Source organism: Sorex fumeus, unplaced genomic scaffold (assembly GCF_029834395.1).
Source record: "Sorex fumeus unplaced genomic scaffold, SorFum_2.1 ptg000095l, whole genome shotgun sequence".
NCBI lineage: Eukaryota > Metazoa > Chordata > Mammalia > Eulipotyphla > Soricidae > Sorex > Sorex fumeus.
The window spans coordinates 2,835,316-2,855,752 of record NW_026606152.1 but is presented as its reverse complement, the minus strand read 5'-3'; the positions used below and the strand labels follow the sequence as shown (position 1 = coordinate 2,855,752).

General features: G+C 62.2%; 2 protein-coding genes across 4 annotated transcripts in view; both read left to right on the top strand.

The window, feature by feature from the left end:
• ZFYVE28 (zinc finger FYVE-type containing 28) overlaps positions 1 to 7,505 on the top strand; it is an 82,275-nt gene extending 74,770 nt beyond the window's left edge. For all 3 annotated transcript variants that reach the window (XM_056133047.1, XM_056133046.1, XM_056133045.1), the window contains 5 exons: positions 4,353 to 4,468; positions 5,125 to 5,241; positions 5,862 to 5,966; positions 6,944 to 7,047; positions 7,301 to 7,505. In XM_056133047.1, coding sequence (XP_055989022.1) covers positions 4,353 to 4,468; positions 5,125 to 5,241; positions 5,862 to 5,966; positions 6,944 to 7,047; positions 7,301 to 7,432 — 574 coding nt within the window. In that variant the 3' untranslated portion in view covers positions 7,433 to 7,505. The remainder of the gene's footprint in view (positions 1 to 4,352; positions 4,469 to 5,124; positions 5,242 to 5,861; positions 5,967 to 6,943; positions 7,048 to 7,300) is intronic.
• A 2,651-nt stretch (positions 7,506 to 10,156) lies between these two features.
• Positions 10,157 to 17,348, top strand: MXD4 (MAX dimerization protein 4). Its single transcript, XM_056132800.1, has 6 exons — positions 10,157 to 10,331; positions 10,429 to 10,528; positions 12,253 to 12,282; positions 15,905 to 16,019; positions 16,339 to 16,498; positions 16,600 to 17,348. The coding sequence occupies exons 1-6, from the start codon at positions 10,268 to 10,270 to the stop codon at positions 16,719 to 16,721; spliced, it is 591 nt and encodes a 196-aa protein (XP_055988775.1). The 5' UTR covers positions 10,157 to 10,267; the 3' UTR covers positions 16,722 to 17,348.
• The last annotated feature ends 3,089 nt before the right edge of the window (positions 17,349 to 20,437 follow it).

Genomic DNA, 20,437 nt, shown 5'->3' with positions numbered 1-20,437 from the left:
AGACAGATACATGACACTCTGAAATGCATACACATGGGATAATACCACGTGACATCTATATGACACAGGTAACCACATGCATGATACACACAGTCTTGCACATACATGGCACATACCACACTGATACATATGATACATGTCATGGGTACAACACATGTACATGCATTAATGACCTTCACAGGCACACACAACATGCCAGTATTATGGCGTGCATATACACAGCATACAGATACACACACATGCATACATGGTTCACATGTGTATACAACACTACACATGCATACACACATGCACACATATAGGGTACCACAGATGCATACGCATGGACACAAGTATACGTGCACACCACATAGACACCTGGCACCTGTGTGTATATAACACATATAGCACACACATTCCTCTTAGCTTTGCCTCCCACAGTAACCCCAGCGCTAGTGTGGCTGTGTGTCCTGGCTGTCACGGGTGTGGCAGCGAGCACTCCCAGGTCTGGTCAGGCCATTGGGAGGCCCAGGCCCACGGTGATTCAGGGGCCTTCCCACTCTGAGAACGGCTGCTTCCTCCACCGGTTCCTGAGCACCTCCCATGAGACCCGCCTGCGCACCTCTCCCCAGGGCTCCCGCCTCCCACACCATTTCTGCTGGTCACAGAGGTGTGAGGAGACAGGATTGCTCCCAGGAGGACCAACAACAAGCAGATCAGGGGGCAGCTGCAACCCAGCGTGGGCCTGCCATGTCTTCAGGGCTGGCGATCCTGTGTGGCCCTAGCTCCTGACCTGTCTCCTGGCTCTGTCCCTGTTGTTCTCTGCTGAGCCTGTTGTTCCAGAGCCGGCCCCCTTGCCTGTCCCTGGCAGCATTCTCAGTGGTCTGTGTGCCCCCAACACAGCAGGCATACTGGACCTGGCTGCTTCTACCTGGGGCCCCAGCTCTGTGCCACTCTGTTCCTGTTTGGCTCCATGGTCTTCCCTGCCTCACATAATGGGGGACAGATGGGCCAAGGGTGCCTGCGTCTGGCCAGAGTAAGGGCCTAGAGAGGGGGTCCAGGTCAGACCCCCTGGGAGGAGCCATCAAACAGTGCCCAGAGGGTCCCAGGGCTGCTCCCAGCTGTGCCTGACCTCTGGGTTGGACAGTTGCGTTCTCAGGCCCAGCCCTGGGGTGCCAGGATCGGCAAGCATCCTGACCACAGCCATCTCCAGGCCCCTGAACCTCTTGTTAGAACCCAGACCCCAAGAGACTGCCCCAAGGGCCAGAGTGCTTGGCCTGCAGAGCCCAGATCTGCCCCTACCCCTGCACTGTGCAGTGTGGCCCGAAACCCTAAGACAAGATCCAAGAACAAGACTGCAGAGTCCGTGTGGGCTTCACGTCTGCCCTGCCCAGCCCACTGCTTATGTGGCTCCTCGTCCCATCACTAGCCCTGTCCCAAAAGGCCGTCATGGCCAGTCTGGGGACAGGGTGGGTAGTTGCGTGCCCCACAGCAGTGGGCCTCTAGGAAGTTGCCCAGTTTCCCGGTCCTCCTGCTCTGCCTTCCCATTGTGTCTTTTTTTCCGTTTTGAGACAGGGAGGGAGATGAGGTCAGTCGCCTCTGGCAGTGCTCAGGGGAGCAGGTGGCACTGGGGATGTCACCAGGGTTGGACACACATGAGGCAATTACCTCACCCTGGTATCATCTCTCAGGCCTCTGGTCACTGTGATCCTTCCTCACAGTCTATCCAGGGAAGACAGAGAAGCATGACTTTCTCCCAGCTCGCGGTATATCACATAGGTGTCCCCCACAGGTTTAAGCTACAGGTATAACCACAGGTATAACCCATAGGTATGACCCACAGGAATGGCCTGCAGGTATGGCCCACAGGTATGATCCGCAGATATAACCTGCAGGTATGGCCCATAGGTATAACCCACAGGTATTGCTGACAGGTATGGCCCACAGGTATAACCAACAAATATAGCCCATTGGTAAAACCAAATATAACCCACAGGTGTAGCCCATAGGTATAAACTGCAGGTATGGCCCACAGGAATAACCAACAGATATAGCCCACAGGTATAGCCTATGGGTATGACCCACAAGTGTAGCCCATAGGTATAACCCACAGGTATAGCCCGCAGGAATGGCCCACAGATAGATATAACCCTCAGGTATGGCCAACAGGTATAACCCATAGGTATAGCTATATAGCTACAGTATGGCCCACAAGTATACCCCTGTATGCTATACCCGCAGGTGTGGCCTGCAGATATGGCCCGCAGGTATAGCTCACAGGTATAACCCTCAGGTATGACCCACAGGTATAACCCACAGAGATAGCCTACAGGTATAGCCCAAGATATAACCCACAGGTATGGCCCACAGGTATAACTCACAGGCGTAAACCACAGTTATAACCCACAGGTATAGCCCACAGGTGAAGCCTGAGGTGTTCAGCAGGCGAGGAGGGCTGACACAGTCAGAAGGTACCTGTCTGGAAAAAATTACTTGACAAATTAAAAAAATTTTTTTTTAAATTGAGTCACTGTGAGACACAGTTACAAAGCTGTTCATGATCGGGTTTCAGTCCTACAATGATCCAACACCCATTCCTCCACCAGTGTCCATTTCCCACCACCAATGACCTCAGTTTCCCTCCCACCACCCCCACCCCCCACCCCCCACCTCCAGCCTGCCTCTATGGCCCTAAGGCAGGCAATTTCCTTCTCTCCCTCTCTCTCTACCTCCTGTCTAAAAATTTTGGGCCTTCTCAGAATCTGGGTGGGCAACCTCTCCCCCCACCCCGGTACTTCCCAAAGCCCCAACAGTCACACCCAGATTCTGCCACCTTACCGTGTAAGCTCACTGCCCAGCAGTTAAATATTCTGGACTTTCTGGTCCTCATGACGAGGACCTAATATCCCCATGATGAGATACATTTTCACTAACTTTCTTTCACTGAATAGTTTTTGATAATTCCATTTATTATCCATTTAATGGTAACTAGCAATATAAATTATCGTGAGCCTTCTATGGGGGCAGGCTTGCGTGGTTGGAAAGATGGAGACAATGGCAGGGGAAGTTCGCAGTGATAGTGGGATTGGAATATTGCATGCCTGTAACAAGCACATCATGAACTTTGTAAACCACAGTTTAAACAACAGGGGCAGAGAAGGTGCCCATGGTTGCCTCTGGGATCGGCCAGTACTAGTCCATCCCCAGGGCCCCAGTGCACAGCTGAGAGACTTCCCCCGAGATGCCAGCTCTGTGGAACTCACAGATTCTGACGCTGTTTTGGTCCTGGAGGACAGAAACCCAGGGCTCCGCGAGTCAGGACTGTGCCACTGCCTGCCGGCTGCCGGCAGCCCTGGGGATGCAGCCTTATCCTCGAAGCTGTGGGGTGGGCTGTGCCTGTGTCTGCTCACAGCCCTGCTGTCATCAGCGGGTCCCAGCAGTGCATATGCGGTGTGCAGCCGGTCCATGTACCCCACCGCAGCTCAGTGGCTCCTCCCCCAACCTCTGGTCACCCTTCATGTTCTCAGAACCCTTGCCCCCTCTCCCTTAGGAGCTCTGGGGTCCCAGTTCCCCAGGAAGCAGCCAGGGTCCTGACCTCAGGCTAGCCACCTTTGCACTTGGGGGTCTTCCTGTAGGAGCCCCTCGGATACATCAGCGCCTGCCCTCTCACAGGAGAAGTGATCCCTGGCCTGAGGCTGTGGCCACTGCTCCTGCCTGCCAGCTGGGACCTGACTTCCATCCTGGGGTGGAATGTTCTGGAACACACAGGGCCTGGGAAGACCCTGCCTGGAGATGTCCACAACAGGTCCAGCTGTCTGCCGGGCTTGCCATGAAGTCCCTCAGTGAAGTGGGCCTGTCTCGTGGGCCTGGGCGGCCTTTAAAGGAGCACAGAGATTTGCGTCTGCTCCAAGGGCAGAGGAAGAACCAGAGGGAGGAAGGAAGGAAGAGAAAAAGCTCCAGAGGTTGCATAGGGCGGTCGCACAGAGAGGGAGGCCAGGGCATGGGGGGTGCCGGCAGAAACAGCCCTGTTGTGGCAGGTGGGCCCCACTCAGAGCCTGGTTCAGGTGGGTCAGTGAAGGCACCGGAGACTCAGAGCCATGCTCCCTGCCATGTCCTGAGGAGTCACCACTGCAGGCTCCCAGACCATGCCCGCCACGTTCCCTCCTGCCTGTGCCCCGGTGCACTGATTGCTGGCTCTGGGGCGCCTGCCCGCTGACCACCCCAGGCTCCCTTTGCCAAACATGGCCCTGTGCAGGCTTGGGGGCGGCCCGTGGCCTGTCTGACGATCCCTGTAGGAGGCTGGGAAAGGAACCCGGGAGGGGGTGAAGGGCTTCACTTCAGGGCCCCCACACCCCTGCCTTTCTCCTTTGCAGTGCTGCCACAGACAAGGCAGGCCTTGAGGTGGCTCCTGTGGCCACAAGAGAGAAGATCCGGTCACGGTTCCACAGCAGCCACGACCTCATCCACCGCCTGTTTGTCTGCATCTCAGGTGGGTGCTACATCTGGGATGGACGTGGGCGTGCGTGGGGGGGGCGCGGTGGTGTCACCCATTGTTGACCAGGGACATGTGTAGGACCCCCTGTTGGCCAGACAGCGAGATGAGGTGAATGTTTGCTTTTCAGCAGTGTTTTCAATGCTGACATGTAACGGTCTGGATGTATAGAAAATGCTGGAAAACTTCCCGTGTTTCCTTGCTGGCCTCCCCCTGCCCCAGGGCAGGGCCAGCTCTGTGTGTCCTACCCGCCCCGTGCCCCTGGGAGCCTGTGGAGCAGGAAGTCGCAGACCGGGAGCCTGGCTGGGGGCAGGAGTTAGTGGGCCCTGGACACTGATCCCAGTACAGCCCAGCTGGTTCCTGCAGTGCGGGGAGCCTCTGAGAGCCAGGGAGTTTACCCAGGGTGAAGGCAGGTGACTGACAGAACAACTCTGGTCCAGTTCCCTGGGTGAGGGGCCAGTGGCTGGCCACGGGGGGAGCCTCAGAGGCCAGCCTGATGAGCTCTGGTATTCCTGCTGGCCTCTCTGGACGTCTCATGCTCCCTGGTCCCCTCAACTCCAGGACTTTATTTCTGTCCAAGGATTGGCTTCCAGGGGCTGGGTCTGGCCCTGAGCTCTGGCTGGACTCAGCAGCCCCCCATGGTCCCTCTGCAGGCGTGGCCGACCAGCTGCAGACCAACTATGCCAGTGACCTAAGGAGTATCCTCAAGACCCTCTTTGAGGTCATGGCCACCAAGCCGGAAGCAGATGACAAAGACAAGCTAAAGAAAGGTGAGGCCTTTGCTGATATCCTCCCACTGCTAGGAATGTGGGGACACAGGGTCCCTGCCCTGTCCCGGTGGCCCCCAGGTCTCACCCACCCCCCAGCCCAAAGGGAAATGCCTGCATGTGGCCCCTTCCCCCTCCCCACCTCCCACCCCACAGGCTGGAGAAAGGACTTCCCCGGGGAGACCTCGACTCTCCCCCTCAGTGAAAGCGTGACTCACCTGTGACCATGTGCCCCATTTCAGAGAGCACCACACATACACACACACACAAACACACACACACACAGTGGGCATATGTGCACACTCACGTGTACCAAGTGTGCCCACATGTGCACACAGTGTCTCACAAGCATGCCCATGCTTTCTGGCTCTCCCTGTGAGACCTTGCTCACCCTGTCTGGGAGTGCAGGCATAACCTGCCAGGGCAGTTGCTGGCCGTGCCCACCAGGGCTGCACCTGCACAGCTGGCCCCTGCCACCTCCTGCTGAGATGCAGATGCTGAGGCCTCTCTGATCAGGACTTGTGCCTTCAGCACTCTCAGTGCCCAGTGCCCCTGCTGGGTTAGGGGGCTGACCCGTGGGCACAGCCAGGGGTAGAATGCCCCCAGTTGCCCTGCCCCTTCAGTCACGCAGAGCCTGTGCAGCGCCACACTGGAGGACTGTGCCCTGTGCCAGGAGACCTCATCATCCTCGGAGCTGGCAGCCAAGACCCGAGAAGGGGGCCTGGAAGGTGCGGGAGGCTGGTGGGAGGCTGGCGGGGAGGCTGGTGGGAGGCTGGCGGGAAGACTGGTGGGAAGGCTGGCAGGGAGGCTGCGGGAGGTGGAATTCTGGGCTGGCACGGGGAAGGAGCACCCAGGGCAGTGCCTGTGCCTGCAGGACAGGAGCCCAGAGGCCTGAGGTCACTGCTCTGGCCACACCTTCATCTTGTGGTGACCTGGGCTGGTTTCCATGAGCCCCTGGGTTACAGGCTGCAATTCTCCATGCCCCCAGGAGCAGGACTGTCTGTCCCCAGACTAGGGACCCCCCTGGGGAGGGGTGGCAGCAGGGCCTCGTCTCCCTGGGCTGCTAGCCCAGCCCTCACAGGAAGGCAGCCCCTGGCATGGTGGGACGCTGCCCCAGTGTGGGGGTGTCTACAGGCAGGCCCTTATGAGAACTGGCTGCCCTGTGTAGGCAGGCAGGGGTGTGGAGGGAAGAGAACTGGGAGATCCTGCCAGACAAAGGTGCTGACACAGGCTCTGGGGAGAGGATGGCCGTGTCCAGTGTGACTGGCTACGTGAGGGGCAGGAGCCCTGAGGGCTCACCCAGGATGGATGGGTGCTGGCTGTAGCCACATGGGGCCTCTTGTGCTCAGCACAGCCCTGCCAATCACTGTCACTCCAGTTCAGAGCAAACCTCTTTGGAAGGCTCTAGGCGGGAGGTGTGGGGGGTGCTGGCAGGTGGGCGAGGCTGGAGGTGGGGGGCCCTGGGCAAGTGGGCTGGGCTGGAGGTGGGGGGGCCCTGGGCGAGGTGGGCGTGGCAGAGGTATGTGGACCCTGGGTGAGGTGGGCGGGGCTGGAGGTGTAGGAGGCCCTGGGCGGACTCGGCTGGAGTGAACTGACCTGGAGTCTGGGGGCTCGGTGAGGACAGGCACCGCCCATGGCCGCAGAGGCCCCATGGAGCGTGCCGGGAGCTCCGTGACGCGTCCCTGAGTCCCCATTGTGGTCACAGAGCCGCCCGAGTGGGTCCCCGACGAAGTCTGCGGCTTCTGCACGGCCTGCAAAGCGCCTTTCACGGTCATCCGCAGGAAGCACCACTGCCGCAGCTGTGGGAAGGTGGGCGGCGGGGCGGGGGGGCGCGCAGGGTGGGGTCCCGGGGGCGCGGGGTTGGGGTCCGGGGGCCCGGGACGTGGTTCCAGGGTCGCAGGGCGGGGGTCCCGGGCGCGCGGGGCGCGGTTTCGGGTGCGCGGGACGGGGTCGCGGGGTGGGGATGCGGGGCGTGCGGGGCGGGGTTCCGGGGGCGCGGTCCCTGGCGAGCTCCCCCCCCCCCCGCCCCGCCCCGCCCCGCGCTCACCCCTGTCTCCCGCAGATCTTCTGCTCGCGCTGCTCCCCGCACTCGGCGCCGCTGCCGCGTTACGGGCAGGTGCGGCCGGTGCGCGTGTGCACTCACTGCTACGTGTTCCACGTCACGCCCTTCTACCGCGAGCGCGCGGCGCTGTGAGCGGAGACGCGTCGGGAGATGAGCTTTATTTTCTAAACGCTGTGACGGACACATAAATCTATTTACGGACCCAGCGCTGTTGCCTCTGTGCCTGCCCCCGCGCCGCCCTGCCCAGGGGCTCCCCCTCGGCGCCGCCCCTGGCCGGCAGCTCACGTGCCCAATGGCCGCGGGCTGCCTCGGTTCGCTCCACGCCACGCGAGGACGCGGCGGGCCGCCCGCCCTCCCAGTTCCACAGTGCGAGGGGCCACATCGTCCTGGGGGCCTGGGACACGCTTCCTCCAGGACACTGCTGCAGGTCCCTGTGGCGGCCAGGGGCGCCCGTCCCACGGCCCCGGCCGCCTTCCAGGGGCTGGGGCCCCCGCAGCTGGGGTTCCCCACAGAGGCTTCCGAGACAACAATCCCACCCCACATGTTCAGGGCCCAGAACGTGCGTGGGCTATGCTGGAGGCTCTGACCTCACACTCATGCCGTCTGCCTGAATGCCTCCAGTAGGACCCCAGATGGCCAAGTGGAAACTGCCTTTGCTGGGCAAACTGAAGAGTCAGTGGGGGGCCTCACAGACTAGAAGCAGAGCAGCTTTGGGGAGTCCCCCTCAGTCCCAGGACACACCAAGGGTCCCACGCAGGGGACAGGACTCTGGAGGAGGCACGGTGTTCGGCGGGCCCACCAGGCCCCATCACAGAACCTGCCACCCCAGGTCCAAGAAAAGTGGGTGGGGGGTTCCAGGCTCTAAAGGGGCTGAGCCTCCTGCCTGGAAAGAGTGGGGTGGGGAGGGGTAGCGGCAGGAAGGCACCAGAGACTGAAGAACCAAGCGGTCCCCAAAGTGAGAGAGGCTCTGGGGGGTCTCCAAGGGTCTGCTGGGGGAGGAAGAGGCAAGGAGAGAGGGAGTGAGTGGGGTGGGGGTAGGGGACAGGTGGGAGGGAGAAGGAGAGGGGGGAGAGCAGAGAAGGGAAGGAGGAAAGAGTGGAGAGGGGAGAGGAGAGGGAGGATCTAGGAGTAGTGAGGGGGAGGAGAAGGGGAGAGGTGAAGGGAGCTGTGGAAGGAGAAGGGAGGGAGGGGAGTCGTACACAGCCCCTCAGCTGAGAGGGCCCAGTGGGCCCAGGAAGATTGGGAAGTAGCATTCTAGAAGTTTCCTTCCCTTGGGTGACCTTAGGGCATCAAATACCCTTGTGGAACCCGCGCAGGGGAGCAAACCAACCTCCCCCAGATCTGAGCTGGAATCCTCTTCCTCTGCTCCAAATGCCTGAGGGGGACTGCAAGGGGAAGGCCAAAATATCCAGGCCCAGGGGTCCCCACCCAAATCAGCTCCTGCTGGGCAAAGAGGGCAGGGGCTCGGACACTGGGCTGGGCCAGGTCCCTGCTCCCAGAAGGGCAGGAAAGACAAAGTGGTGCAGATGAGGTTGTGAGGTGCCACCCCGCAAACTTGGTGGGTGTATTGCTGGCCTCCACTTGTAAGCATCTGCCCAGCACCTGTGCCCTCATGGGCATCCTTCTCTCAGAACCCTGCTGCAACACCCCTCCCCCCACCCCCACTGGTCCCCGTCCATGTGCCTTCCCCACTGTCATCCTGGAGCCACCCCATCTGCTGGGCTTCTGGCATGCCACTGCCCCTCCTCTTCCTCCACACAGCCCAGCCCAGCGACACTGGTTTCCCTGTCTCCCCGCCAATGAAGGTGCAGGTGCGGGGAGCACCCCCGGGAAGCTGGGAAGGCGCACCCCGAAATGTCTCCTGAACAACTGGCCCTCGGATTCCCCCCAGATCCCCCACGTGGGACGCAGAAGGCAGAGTCCCGCCGGGGTACCAGGGACTGAGGGCAGCACCTAAGTCTCCCCCAGTCTGGCCTACCCTCCTTGCGAACCACAGAGGCCAGCGGTGCCAGGAAGTAGAGGAAGGGACCCGCTGCGGCCGCGTCCCAGGCGCCGGGCACGGGCTCCTTCCGTTGTGCACTGGGCTCAGGGTCCTCTGCTTAAACTGGGGCGCGCTGGGGTCTTCCTGGGCGGCTATGCCCTCCCTCGCGACGTGTTAGGTCCAGACACCCGATTCCGCGCCCAGAGGCGCGGGAGCCCTCGGATCACCCAGGCCAACAGCAGAGTCCAGTTCCTGCACCCATCAAGGCCTCGCCGGCCCTCCCGCCCCCACATCCTCGGCCTCAGTTTCCCCACAGTTGGCCTCCGAGAGATCGGCTCTCTCCGGGCGTCATTCCGGGGCCGCACTGGCACCCCGACACCACGAAGCTCCGCTCTGGGGGCGCCCCGACGCGCTTCAGGGCGTACGCGCCCCGACACGCCCGTGGACATCCAGCGGCGGCGCTGCGCTTCCTCTCGGCAACGCGGCCGGCGCCGCGCGCTCATTGGCTGCGTGCCGCAAGCCCGACCATTGGCCCAGCGCCTACTTTACATGGACGCCCCTCGACCAATGAGCGCGCGGCACCTACTTAACATGCACGCCGCCAGCCAGTCAGCGAGCGTGGGGGCCGGGCCACCACGTGCTGTTGCTAAGCTTGCGCTTCTAAATTGTTACTAGCGCGGCCAGCCAATACGCCGCGAGCTCCGCATCTGTCAACATTCTCGGCCCCGCCCGAGCCGTTCGACCGCTGCCCATTGGCCCAGATCCCACGCGTCGCCCGCCCCCGCGCCTCCGAACTCGCTCCCCACTGGCTGCACTGGTCGCCGCTCGCCCCTAGGTGTCAATTTGGGGGCCTGGGGCGGAGGGTGGCCGCCAAGTGCAGCGACTCTGCCGAGCCGGGAAGTGGTGCTGCCGGGCGGGCGAGCGGGGCCGGCCGGAGCGGGCCGGGCAGCGGCCGCCGCCGTCCCGGGGCGCGGCGCGGGGCGAGGATGGAGCTGAACTCGCTGCTGATCCTGCTGGAGGCCGCCGAGTACCTGGAGCGCAGGGACCGAGGTAGCGCCCGCGCCCCTTTGTGCTCCGGGCCGCGGGCGGGCGGGGGGCGGGCGGGAACGCGCCGGGGGCACCCGCTGACCGCGCCGTCTGCCCGCAGAGGCCGAGCACGGCTACGCCTCGGTGCTGCCCTTCGACGGCGACTATGCCAGGAAGAAAACAAAGGCGGCAGGCCTGGTGCGCAAGGCCCCGAACAACAGGTACCGTCCCCCGCGCTCCCGCCCCGGCCGCATCCGGCCGCACCCACCCCCCCGAGCGCCCCGCCGCCTGCGCCCGGGCCCTCGGCCCGCGCGTCCCCCGTGCGCTGTCCGCGCGCAGACCGGGCGGCCGGCGTGGAGGAGGCGGCGCGCCCCCGGCCCCGCCCGGCCCCGCCCGCCGTCGCCATCTTCCCGCGGCCGCGCCTCCCGGCCGCTCGCGTAAACAGTGCCACGAGTACAGCCGGCGCCCCGCCCGTCCCGCGGGTGCGGGTGTCGGGCCGCCCTGTCCTGGCGCGCGGGGCGCGGGCGTCGGGCCCGCCCCATGCGTCCGGCGTGCGGGCGTCGGGCCCGGCCCTTGCGCAGGGTGTGGGTGTCGGTTCGCCCGGTGCAGCCCAGGGCTCGTGGGTGTCGTCGGCGTCGGGGCCGCCCTGTGCGCACGGCGGGCTGTGTCACGTCTGGGTCGCCAGCGTCCAGAACCCCCGGCCCCCTCACCCAGGTGCAGGGCCAGCACCCCGTCCGCTTGGGCCCCGGGCCTCCTTGTTTCCGCACCGTTGGGTCGGGGGCGAGCTTGGGGGCCCCGTCTGGCCCGGGGGCGGCACCCTCTGGTGTAGAGAGCAAGGACCTGGGAAAACCCGGGAAGGGTGCCTCGCCTGGGTGGGGCCTGGAGCTCGGTGCCGGGGCCCAGGTAGGAGGCGCGCGCAGCCGGGCGCAGGCTCCGTGATCCTCAGGACTGGCCATCCCCAGTCTCTGCAGGGAACAGCTTGGGGAGGCGTGCTTCCTGTGTACTGATGCCTGCCCTTCACCACCAGCGAGCCTCCACACTCTGGGCACTGCCCTTGCCCCATCTTTGTCACTGGAAAACTGAGGCATGGGGAGGTCTGTAAGCTGACTCTGCACTCATGGCCAGCTGGAGGACACTGGAAGCAGGACCCAGAGGGTCTCCGGGCTAGGGCAGAGCAGGGACCAAGGGCTCTGAGCTTCCCTCAGTCTTCTGTATCTGTCCAGTCCGGACAAGGAGGGGGCAGCCTGTGGGAGCAGGGCAGGAGTGGCAGGGCAGAACAGGTCTCCTGTGGGTGGAGCAGGTGAGCTGGGCAGAGGTCCCTGCACCTAGTCACCACCGCCAGCCCCAGCCCCTCCAGGGTGGAGTCCTGTCCAGCCTTAAGGGGATGTCTGGCCACATGTGGCAGAGGGTGAGTGTTCTTTCCTGGGCGTGTGACCCCTGGAGCCTGCTTCAGAGTCACCTGAGGCCACAGCAGGAGCCACTGCCCAGCACTGCCCTGCCCAGAAGGAGTTGGCGGATAGTGCCCGTGCAGTGGAGGTGGTACAGTGCCCCTCAGCCCACGGACCACAGAATGGATCAGGGTCCTGCCTGCCCGGCCTTGTTCTCAGGAGCCTCTGGATGGGGAGTCCGGAGCTGGAAGCTGGGCCTCTGCAGAGGGGCACAGGGCAGTGTGCCCAGAGCTGCCCTGCTGCTGCTGGAACTCCTCTGAAAGGCCACATGGGGCTGTCAATGGTGCCATGATCCCAGCCGGCCTTGACCTTCCCCGCTGCCCCACAGGGCACACAGGTCCCCTGGGGACTGGTCCCTTTGTCTCTGTGTCCCTGTGTCGCATGGCACTGAGACTCCTCCCGAAGGCCAGCCCGGTGGAGCTGCTCTGACCGCTGGCCCTGGCCATCCTGGGCTGCACTATGTGCTGGTCCCACTGACTGTCTGTCTCCTCACGCAGGTCCTCGCACAACGAGCTAGAGAAGCACAGGTGAGTGACCTGTCCTCTGTGGTGATGGCCGTGGGCCCCGGCCCTGCCTCAGTCTCCGCCTGGGGTCCGGAGCTGGTGCCCTATTGTGGGGAGGACACTGTGTGCTTGGGGATGTCTGAGTGCCGGGAACAGGAGCACCTTGGTGCCGGGATGCTGCGCACACCAGGCAGGCTCCTGCTCTGGGCTGACCACATCCCCTGTGCCTGCCGGCTGTGCCCCGTTTTTCCAGCACATGTGTTTAAGCCACTTGTGCTACATCTTGTCTAGGGCCATGGACAGCACAGCCCAGTGGGATACTCTGGCCTGTGTGTCCTGCACATACCTGTCACCAGTGTTAGGACAAGCCCAAGTGGGGCCCCTTGGAGGAAGGAAGGGCAGCTGGAAGCCGAGGAGGCCCCGGCCTCGCCGCTGGGCTGTGGGAGTGACCTGCTGGCTGCCTCCAGGTGCAGGTGGGTCCCAGCCCAGGGCCAGCTCCGCGTGGCTCTGCATCCAGCCATGCAGCGTTGAGCCTCTTGGTCGGGGTGGGGGGAGAGGGGTCTGTGCGTGGCAGCTGGCTTGCTGGGTTCCCTGGAGGACCTGCACTTCCTGGCCTGATCCTAGAGCCTCCTGAGAGGCCATGGCGGGGCCCGCTGCGTCAGCGGTGTTCTGGAGAGACTTCTGGGTGCCCCACAGATGGAGGGCAAAGGGGCAGGCATGGGGCTGCCCGGGGTGTGGCCTGCAGAGCTGAGGGGCTGCTCCTGGACCCTAGCTGCAGCCACTGTCATAAGGCCTCTGGGAGCCAGGGCTGCGCAGGTGGGGGACAGTGGGGCCACTTGAGTCCCACACAGGGGTCTCTGTCTGTCAGGCCTCTAGGAGTCAGGGCTATGCAGGTGGGGGACAGTGGGGCCACTTGAGCCCCACACAGGAGTCTCTGTTCCTGCCCAGCTTGAACTGGTGCTGATGCCTCAAGAACCTCAGGTGGGGTTGTGTGTGTGTTGTGGCGGGGGGACTCAGGTGACAGGTGCACTTGGCCACTGGCACAGGAAGTTGGAATGCCTGGGAGGAGGGGGGGGAAGGAGAAGAGGGGGAGGAGGAGGGCAGGAGAGAAAAGAGGGAGGAGGGAGGGAGCATCTGGGCACCTGGAGGTGCTGGGGTCCTGCCCCATCTGTCCCAGAGCTGTCTGCCCAGCCTGTGCCCTGTTCCAATCCAAGGCCTGGGACAGCCTGGGCCTTCCTCCCCGTGGCTTAGTGCTCAGCCCTTAGACATCTCACAAGCTGTCCTGGGAGGGGGCAGCTCTCCTCACTGCCCCCCTCAGGCTGTCTCACAGGGCCAGAGGCTCCATATCAGAGGACCTGCAGGGGCACGTGCTGGCCCCGTGTCCTGAGTGTGCCCTGTCCTGAGCCTCTGGGGTTTTGCCAGGTCCCAGGAAGTGAGGGTCGCAAAGAAGAAAGGCCACAGCCCAGGGGAGTGGTGCTTCTCTGGCCCTAGCCCCCAGCCTCACTTCCGTCTCCTGACAGCCAGGGCCTGAATCTCAGTGCTGGCGACCTGACCCAGGGTCCCGACCCTTGGGTGCCCGTGTGTTGGGTTGGGCCATGGCCGTCCCCAGTGGACACAGTTGCAGCAATGCCTCCAGACAGCTCTGTTCCCTGAACCCACGCTTCAGAGCCCCTTCAGGAGGGTAGCTGAAGCTCCCAAGAATTCTGGGTTCAGTCACAGTGTCCCCACTGCCAGGCTGGTACAGTTGCTTCCTAGGGCCCTTAGAAGTCCAGGGTGGACTGAGTGAGGTATCAGGGGACCACTGATCCATGGAACCACATGTGGGCCTCTGCACCCCACCAGGAGTGTTCTCTGAGCATTGCTGATTGTACCCCCAAAATGGAAAATAATAGAAATCTAGGTGCCCCTAAGGCTGGGCTGTGCCCCAGGAGCACAGGAAGTGGGTGCTTACAGAGATCTGCAGACACAGAGAGTGGGACGCTGCCTTGGGTACCCCTGCACTCCCAGGCTCACCCCAGCACGCTCCTGTCCTGCAAGCCAGGCTGTGTGCCCAGTCCCTCTGGGCGTAGGTGCAGGGCTGTGTCAGTGGGGGGATTCTGACTGCAGTGGGGCACCCTTGTAGCATGCCCTTGAGAGCTGAGGCCACACCAGTGTCCCTTGTCCCAGTGCTTGTCTTGCATTAGAGCGGCAGCTTTTTTGCGGTCCACCTGCCCCTCCTAGCGGCTGTACCCATGCAGCGCCCATGGCACGGCCCTCTGGCCCACACCCGGGTCCGGTCAATGTCCTCTCTGCTGGCCATGCATACAGAGTGTGACTTGCCCTGGGACTCCCGCCCCCAGGCCCATGGCCAGTTTCAGGGTGCTGTGGGAGTTCCCAGCATCTGTGTGTATGTGTGTGTGTGTGTATGTGTGTGTGTGTGCGCTGTGATTCGCTGTCTGTATCTCTGCCCATTTCCACAGGAGCTCCCCACCCAGCCTCTGTCATTTTTACATGTATCACGAAAACTCTCCACTGTGACATGTCTCAGCTGTTTTTTCTTTCTTGTACAATGTGTCTTTTCCTGATTGTAAAAGTAATATGTGGTTTTTTTTAGTATAGAAAACCCGGAAAGTGCCCCCAAAAGCACAAAGCCAAAGAGATAAGCGCTGCCCAGCCGCCGCCGGAGCCGCGTGCGCCGCCTCCACTGTCTCCTGTCCAGTCTGTGTGTGCGTCCGCTGTGTCCTTTCACAGACCACACGCCTCCCTCGTCTGTGGCTGGCTCTGTACACTGACGGGCTCACTTAACGCCCAGGCCGTGAGAATCAGCTCGGGGGGGTAGGACTCGGGGCCTCTCGCTTCTCTCCTTCTGTGGTCTGTGTTTGCTGGTGTCCCATTGCGGTCGGTCACGCTTGTGCCATGAGCAGCAGACGTCAGGGTTTCCCTGGGCATGGCGCAGGTGGAGCAGGTCTCTGGTCCTGTGGGGACACCTGGGTGAGGGGGTCCGGCCATTCCCGCACCGTCCCCTGGTAACAAATGCTGGCCTGGGACAGGCACAGTGGGTAATCACCTGAGGACCTTCAGCCTCATGACCAAGCCTGACCCCTCTGCCTGATGCTCAGGCTGGCCACAGTCTCTGCCTACATCCTGGAAGGTCCCCAGGTCCAAGCGGCTCACCTTGAGAGGGCTGGTCCGTGCTGGGGACAGTGGGAAGTGTTGGTGGGGGGAGTGTGCCGCGCAGATGTGGGGCCGGGTGGCCCGCTCTCCTTCGCCTGTCGCCCTCCTGCGGGCCTGGGGCAGGTGCTGCAGCCTACTGAGAGCTGGACACAGCCTGGCCCGGCCTGCTCTGGGGAATGAGGCCAGCACAGATGGCCTCTGCCTGGCGTGGGGACATGGGCCTTATGTTTCCTGTGGTGGCGATGAGCAGGTGCTCTGAGGCTGCTGATCCCGGGCGCAGCCACTGGCACCGTGTGCCCTCGGCCCAGTGTGAGGGGACTTGGTGCTGGCAGTGAGCCCGGGGCTCGGGCTGAGGCAGCTGGCCACCACTCGGGGCTGGAGGCCCCCGGCTGCCTCATGGGGGTGTTGGTCGGGAGGCCCTGCCCCCAGCTGGCGTCCGCGCTGCTGTGCTGTCCCCGGGCCCTGCCTGCTCACCGGACTCCACTGCTTTCAGACGAGCCAAACTCAGGCTGTACCTGGAGCAGCTCAAGCAGCTGGTGCCACTGGGCCCTGACAGCACCCGCCACACCACGCTGAGCCTCCTGAAACGTGCCAAGACACACATCAAGGTGAGCGGCATCCGGGACCCTCCTGTGCAACCGTCTGCAATGAGGGCACCAGGAGGGCTAGGGGTCCTGCTGATGCCTTGTGGGAAACCAGTGGGAAGGAGGCTGTCTGAGGGGAAGGTTGTAGCCTGGTGGGGAACCTAGGAGCCCTGCCTGGGGGAGTTGCCATAGACCATGGGATGGGCCCCAAACCTCCTGGAGCGGGGAGGAGGCACCTCAGGTACCCACTTAGTACGGGAGTTGCAGGTTTGGGCCCTGTCTGGCTAGGCTGGGGAGGGGGTTCTGCCCAGCCTGGGGGCTCATGGCCACCCCCCGCCCCCAGAAATTGGAGGAGCAGGACCGCCGGGCGCTGAGCATCAAGGAGCAGCTGCAGCGGGAGCATCGCTTCCTGAAGCGGCGCCTGGAGCAGCTGTCACTGCCGGGCCTGGAGCGCGTGCGCACAGACAGCACCGGCTCGGCCCACTCCACAGACTCGGAGCAAGGTGGGTGGGGCGGGGTCTGGGGTGCGTGTCCCCAGGAGGGCAGTGTGACCCTCACTTCGGGGGTCCCGGGGCGTCTAACTGACTCCCTCTGTGCTGCGCAGAAGTGGACGTGGAGGGCATGGAGTTTGGCCCCGGCGAGCTGGACAGTGCCGGCAGCAGCAGTGACCTGGATGACCACTACGGCCTGCAGGGTGACTGCGGGGGACACTGCGGCTTGTCCTAGGCCAGGCCCTGCGCGACCCTGCAGTCCTGCCAACTCCCTGGGCCCACTGCTGTGCCATTCCAGAAGCTCTGAGCTGCCCGCACCCCTCCCCGGGGCCGGCAGCAGGTCTCAGATCCCTAATCATTCCACAAGTATTAATGGGTGCCAGGGAAGCCCAGGAGGAGGCGAGCACTGCAGAAGGAGGCAGGAAGGCAGCATGGACCCCAGGACCTACAAAGGGCGGGGTTGGGTCAGGATCGGGTGAGCACCGGGATGCTGGCCAGGCCCCTCTGCCCCTGTTGCTGGGCCCGCACCTGGCGCCTCAGGGCTTTGTCCCCCCTTAGAGAAGATTGCTGCTCTGCCGAGGCCAGGCTCCCCCACAGGCTCCCCAGGCATTCGCCGACTGTTTTTTACAGAGAGGGAAGGCTGGGAGGCTGGGGCGCTCCCTGCCCCCTTCCCTATGAGATTTTGTACTCTATTTTCCTAGCTGTGTTGCGTCCTTGTGTGCTGAGGGGGCAGTGACCCAGCGTCTCAGGGACTCGTCCGTCTGTCCCCGTCACCCATGTGTGCCTGTGCCCATCTGCCCACCGTGCCCACCACCAGCATCACCCCCAGCTCCCGGGACCCCCTTACCTGCTCTCCACGGGCTGGTAGGGCTGTGGAAGGGGCCGCCTTGTCCCTTCTCCCAGGGCTGTCGGGCAGAGGAAGAGGCTCCTTCTTGGATGGCTGCAGCTCGGCAGCTGGGGCAGTGGTCCCAGGACACAGGCATTGGCAGCTGAGTCCACTCTGGCTCCAGGGATGTGGCCTGGCATTCATTGGTGCCTCTCCTGGCCACTGGTCCCTGGCTCCCTCTTCCTGGGACACTCAGCAGTACTCTCAGGGGCCCTGGGTGGGGCTGCCTCCCCCTGCAGCAGGGAAGCAGGTAGCCCCCCCCCCCCCCGGCTGGAAACAGCCCACAGAGCTTGGGCTGGGAGATTGTCTGAACATTGGGCTGGGGGCTGTATCCCCTCTTGGCAGCCTGTGTGCCCTTGTCTTCCGGCCTCGGCCTCACCCCCCATACTGGAGGCTCTCACTGACCAATCTCTGGGTCTCTGCAGAGGTCCTTTGGTGAGCTTCTGGCAGCTGAGTCTTTGAAGCAGCAGTGCCCACTGGGCTGTCTCCCCTGCCCCACCTCTAGCAGAGCCGAGCTACGCCCCGGCCTGGTGCCAGGAGTTGCGCACTATGGCTCCCTGCTGTTCTGCGCGGGCTGGCCTGCTGGAGGCCTGGCAGGAAAGAGCTGCCCTGATGCTGTTGAGGTCTGCAGTGGGCAAGCTTCCTGGGGGTGGTACCCAGGCTGCCTTCCAGGGGCACCTGGGGCCTGTCTTGGGGCCTTGAGCCTCCACCCTCCTATCTGCTCTGGACAGTCCCTAGCTGCTGGGCCACCGACTTTGCTCTGTACACCCTCCTGTTCTCTGGGCCTGCTGACCTGGACCTCATCCCCACTGCCAGGCACAGGTCATGTCTGGGCTCCAGGGCAGGCTCTATGCCAGAGAATGGGCCCCTGGGGGGCCTGGTGCTGGCCACCTGGGCATGTTACACAGTCTTGGCTGGAGGGGTCACCTGCCTCCTGTCCCTGGTGGCATCTGTGCTATATTCTTGTCTTTGTAATATAAATACAGATTTTATACCTCACGCCCATGGCTTTGTTCTTTTTTTAATTATTTTTGTCTTTTTTTTTTTTTCAAAGACGCACCTGGTGGTTTACAGGGCTTACTCCTGGCTCTGTGTTCTGGGATCACTCCTGGCAAGGCTTAGGGACCCTGTGGGGTGCTGGGGTTAGAGCCCTTGTCAGCTATGTGCAGGGTCAGTGTCCTCTTCTCCATCTGGTCTCAGGGTCCTCGTCTATTCTGTTCCCTGCTCTGTCCCCCGCTGCTGACCTCAGCTGCCCTCCTCATGTGCTTTCAGGAGACCCATGCTGAGACCCCATCTGCCTCCCTGGCCAGCTCCATCCAGAGCTCCTGGAGCTCGCTCTGGCAACCTTGCTGAGACCTGGTTCCTCCGTCAGGGTGCCTGCAACAGCTGGTCACCCTTCCAGGGCCACTGCTACTCTGATCTTCTTCCTCCTTGGTTCTTGGCCTCTCCACTCTGGCAACAGATGGACGGCCACACACAGTGGTTAGAGTGGTTAGCCTGCTCCTGGCTCCTCTGGGAGGGGGACCCTGGTCGCCTGAACTGCATCACCACCTGAGCCTGGCGCCTCCCATAGCTTCCTCTCTTCCATCCCTGATCTCTGGCCCTGAGTGTCCCTGTTCACTGGCCTCTCCTGGGTCTTCCCAGCATGGAGCAAGGGTGTGACTTGTCTGTTTCTCATAGTAGTTCTGAGGCCTGGCTCCTAATTACTTTCAGTCCCCTCAGCCCTGCCCTTCCTTTCTTCCTGTCTCCCTTTCTCCACAGCCTTCTTGCCCTTCAACCGCATATCCCAACCCACTGGGCCACCTTGGTGAGCTGTGACCCAACTCTCTTCCCCTGAACTTTCACCCTTGTGTGATGCAGCAGGCTGGGAAACGACCCCTCACTTCTCACCTGTGCAAACCTCCAAGCACAGGCAAGGGCTTGCCCCCCAGAGAGCCACAGTTTGCCCACAGGGCATGCAGCATCACCTGATTATTTCTGGCCTCAGTCCTGCATGCTGCCCTCCAGGTGGCCTGGCCCTGTGGAGCACCTCTCCAGAACAGGACCCCTTCCCAACTTCCCTTACTGCAGAATCATGCAGTTTCTCTTACTTTTTCTTGTTGCTGTTTCTGTTTTGGGCACACCTAGAAGTACTTAGGGTTTACTTCTCGCTCTGTGCTCTGGGATCATTCCTGGCAGGGCTAGTGGGTGCCAGGGATCGAACCCAGGTTGGCCTTGTGCAAGACAAACTTTCCGTCAGGTCCAATGGCACTGGCCCTTCTCACCTTAAGACAGAGTTCAAAGCCTCTGCCTCCCCCACCCCTGGACCCACACCCAACCTCCTGTCCTGGGATTGCTTCCTTTTCCACCTCTCCCTCCATCTCTGCCTCCTTTTTTTTTTTTTTTTTTTTTTTTTTTGCTTTTATGTGTCATACCCAGCTCCGGGGTTACTACTGGCTCTGCACTCAGGAATTCCTCCTGGCGGTGCTTCCGGGGATCCAACCCAGATCAGCCGCGTGCAAGGGAAATGCCCTACCCGCTGTACTATCACTCTGGCCCCTCTGCCCCCTTCTTAACGACAAAAAGCTCCATTTGCAAGAGCTCATCTCCTGAGGATCTACATGATCCTGGGTATATATGTATATGAACTAGGCATATCTGTGAAAAAGCAGACCATGAGTCATACATTTATTTGGAAACAAAATTTGTAAAAGTCACTACAGTCTAGGCTCTAAATGAGGGAATTGTCAAGGCTGAGGCTGAGGGAGTGGGGGTGACCGGGCGTGTCCTAACGCTCAGATTTCAACCTCACACGTGTAAGTGTGGATCGCTAGAAAACGGACAAGCACAGATGATTCTGTCCGGTGGAGGTGCAAGTAAGTCGTGTCAATACAAACGATGACCTCAAAAGTCTGGTTTCGTGGCACTGGAGGCATCGGCCAGATTTGCACCCCTCTTCGCAGGCAGGGGCGGGCGCCGGGAGTGCACGGGGCTCACACTGCGCCGTCTGCACGCACGGCCAGCGCCGCCGGACTCCAGCACCTTAGCTGACGGCGCACGTTCTGCTTCTCAGTTCTGCTGCTCAG

Bases quoted from the DNA above. Each gene is read 5' to 3' on its own strand.
- MXD4 (XM_056132800.1), top strand. From the start codon at position 10,268: ATGGAGCTGAACTCGCTGCTGATCCTGCTGGAGGCCGCCGAGTACCTG. The intron at 10,332-10,428 runs GTAGCGCCCGCG...GTCTGCCCGCAG, and splicing joins CCTGGAGCGCAGGGACCGAG to AGGCCGAGCACGGCTACGCC. The intron at 16,499-16,599 runs GTGGGTGGGGCG...TGTGCTGCGCAG, and splicing joins CTCCACAGACTCGGAGCAAG to AAGTGGACGTGGAGGGCATG.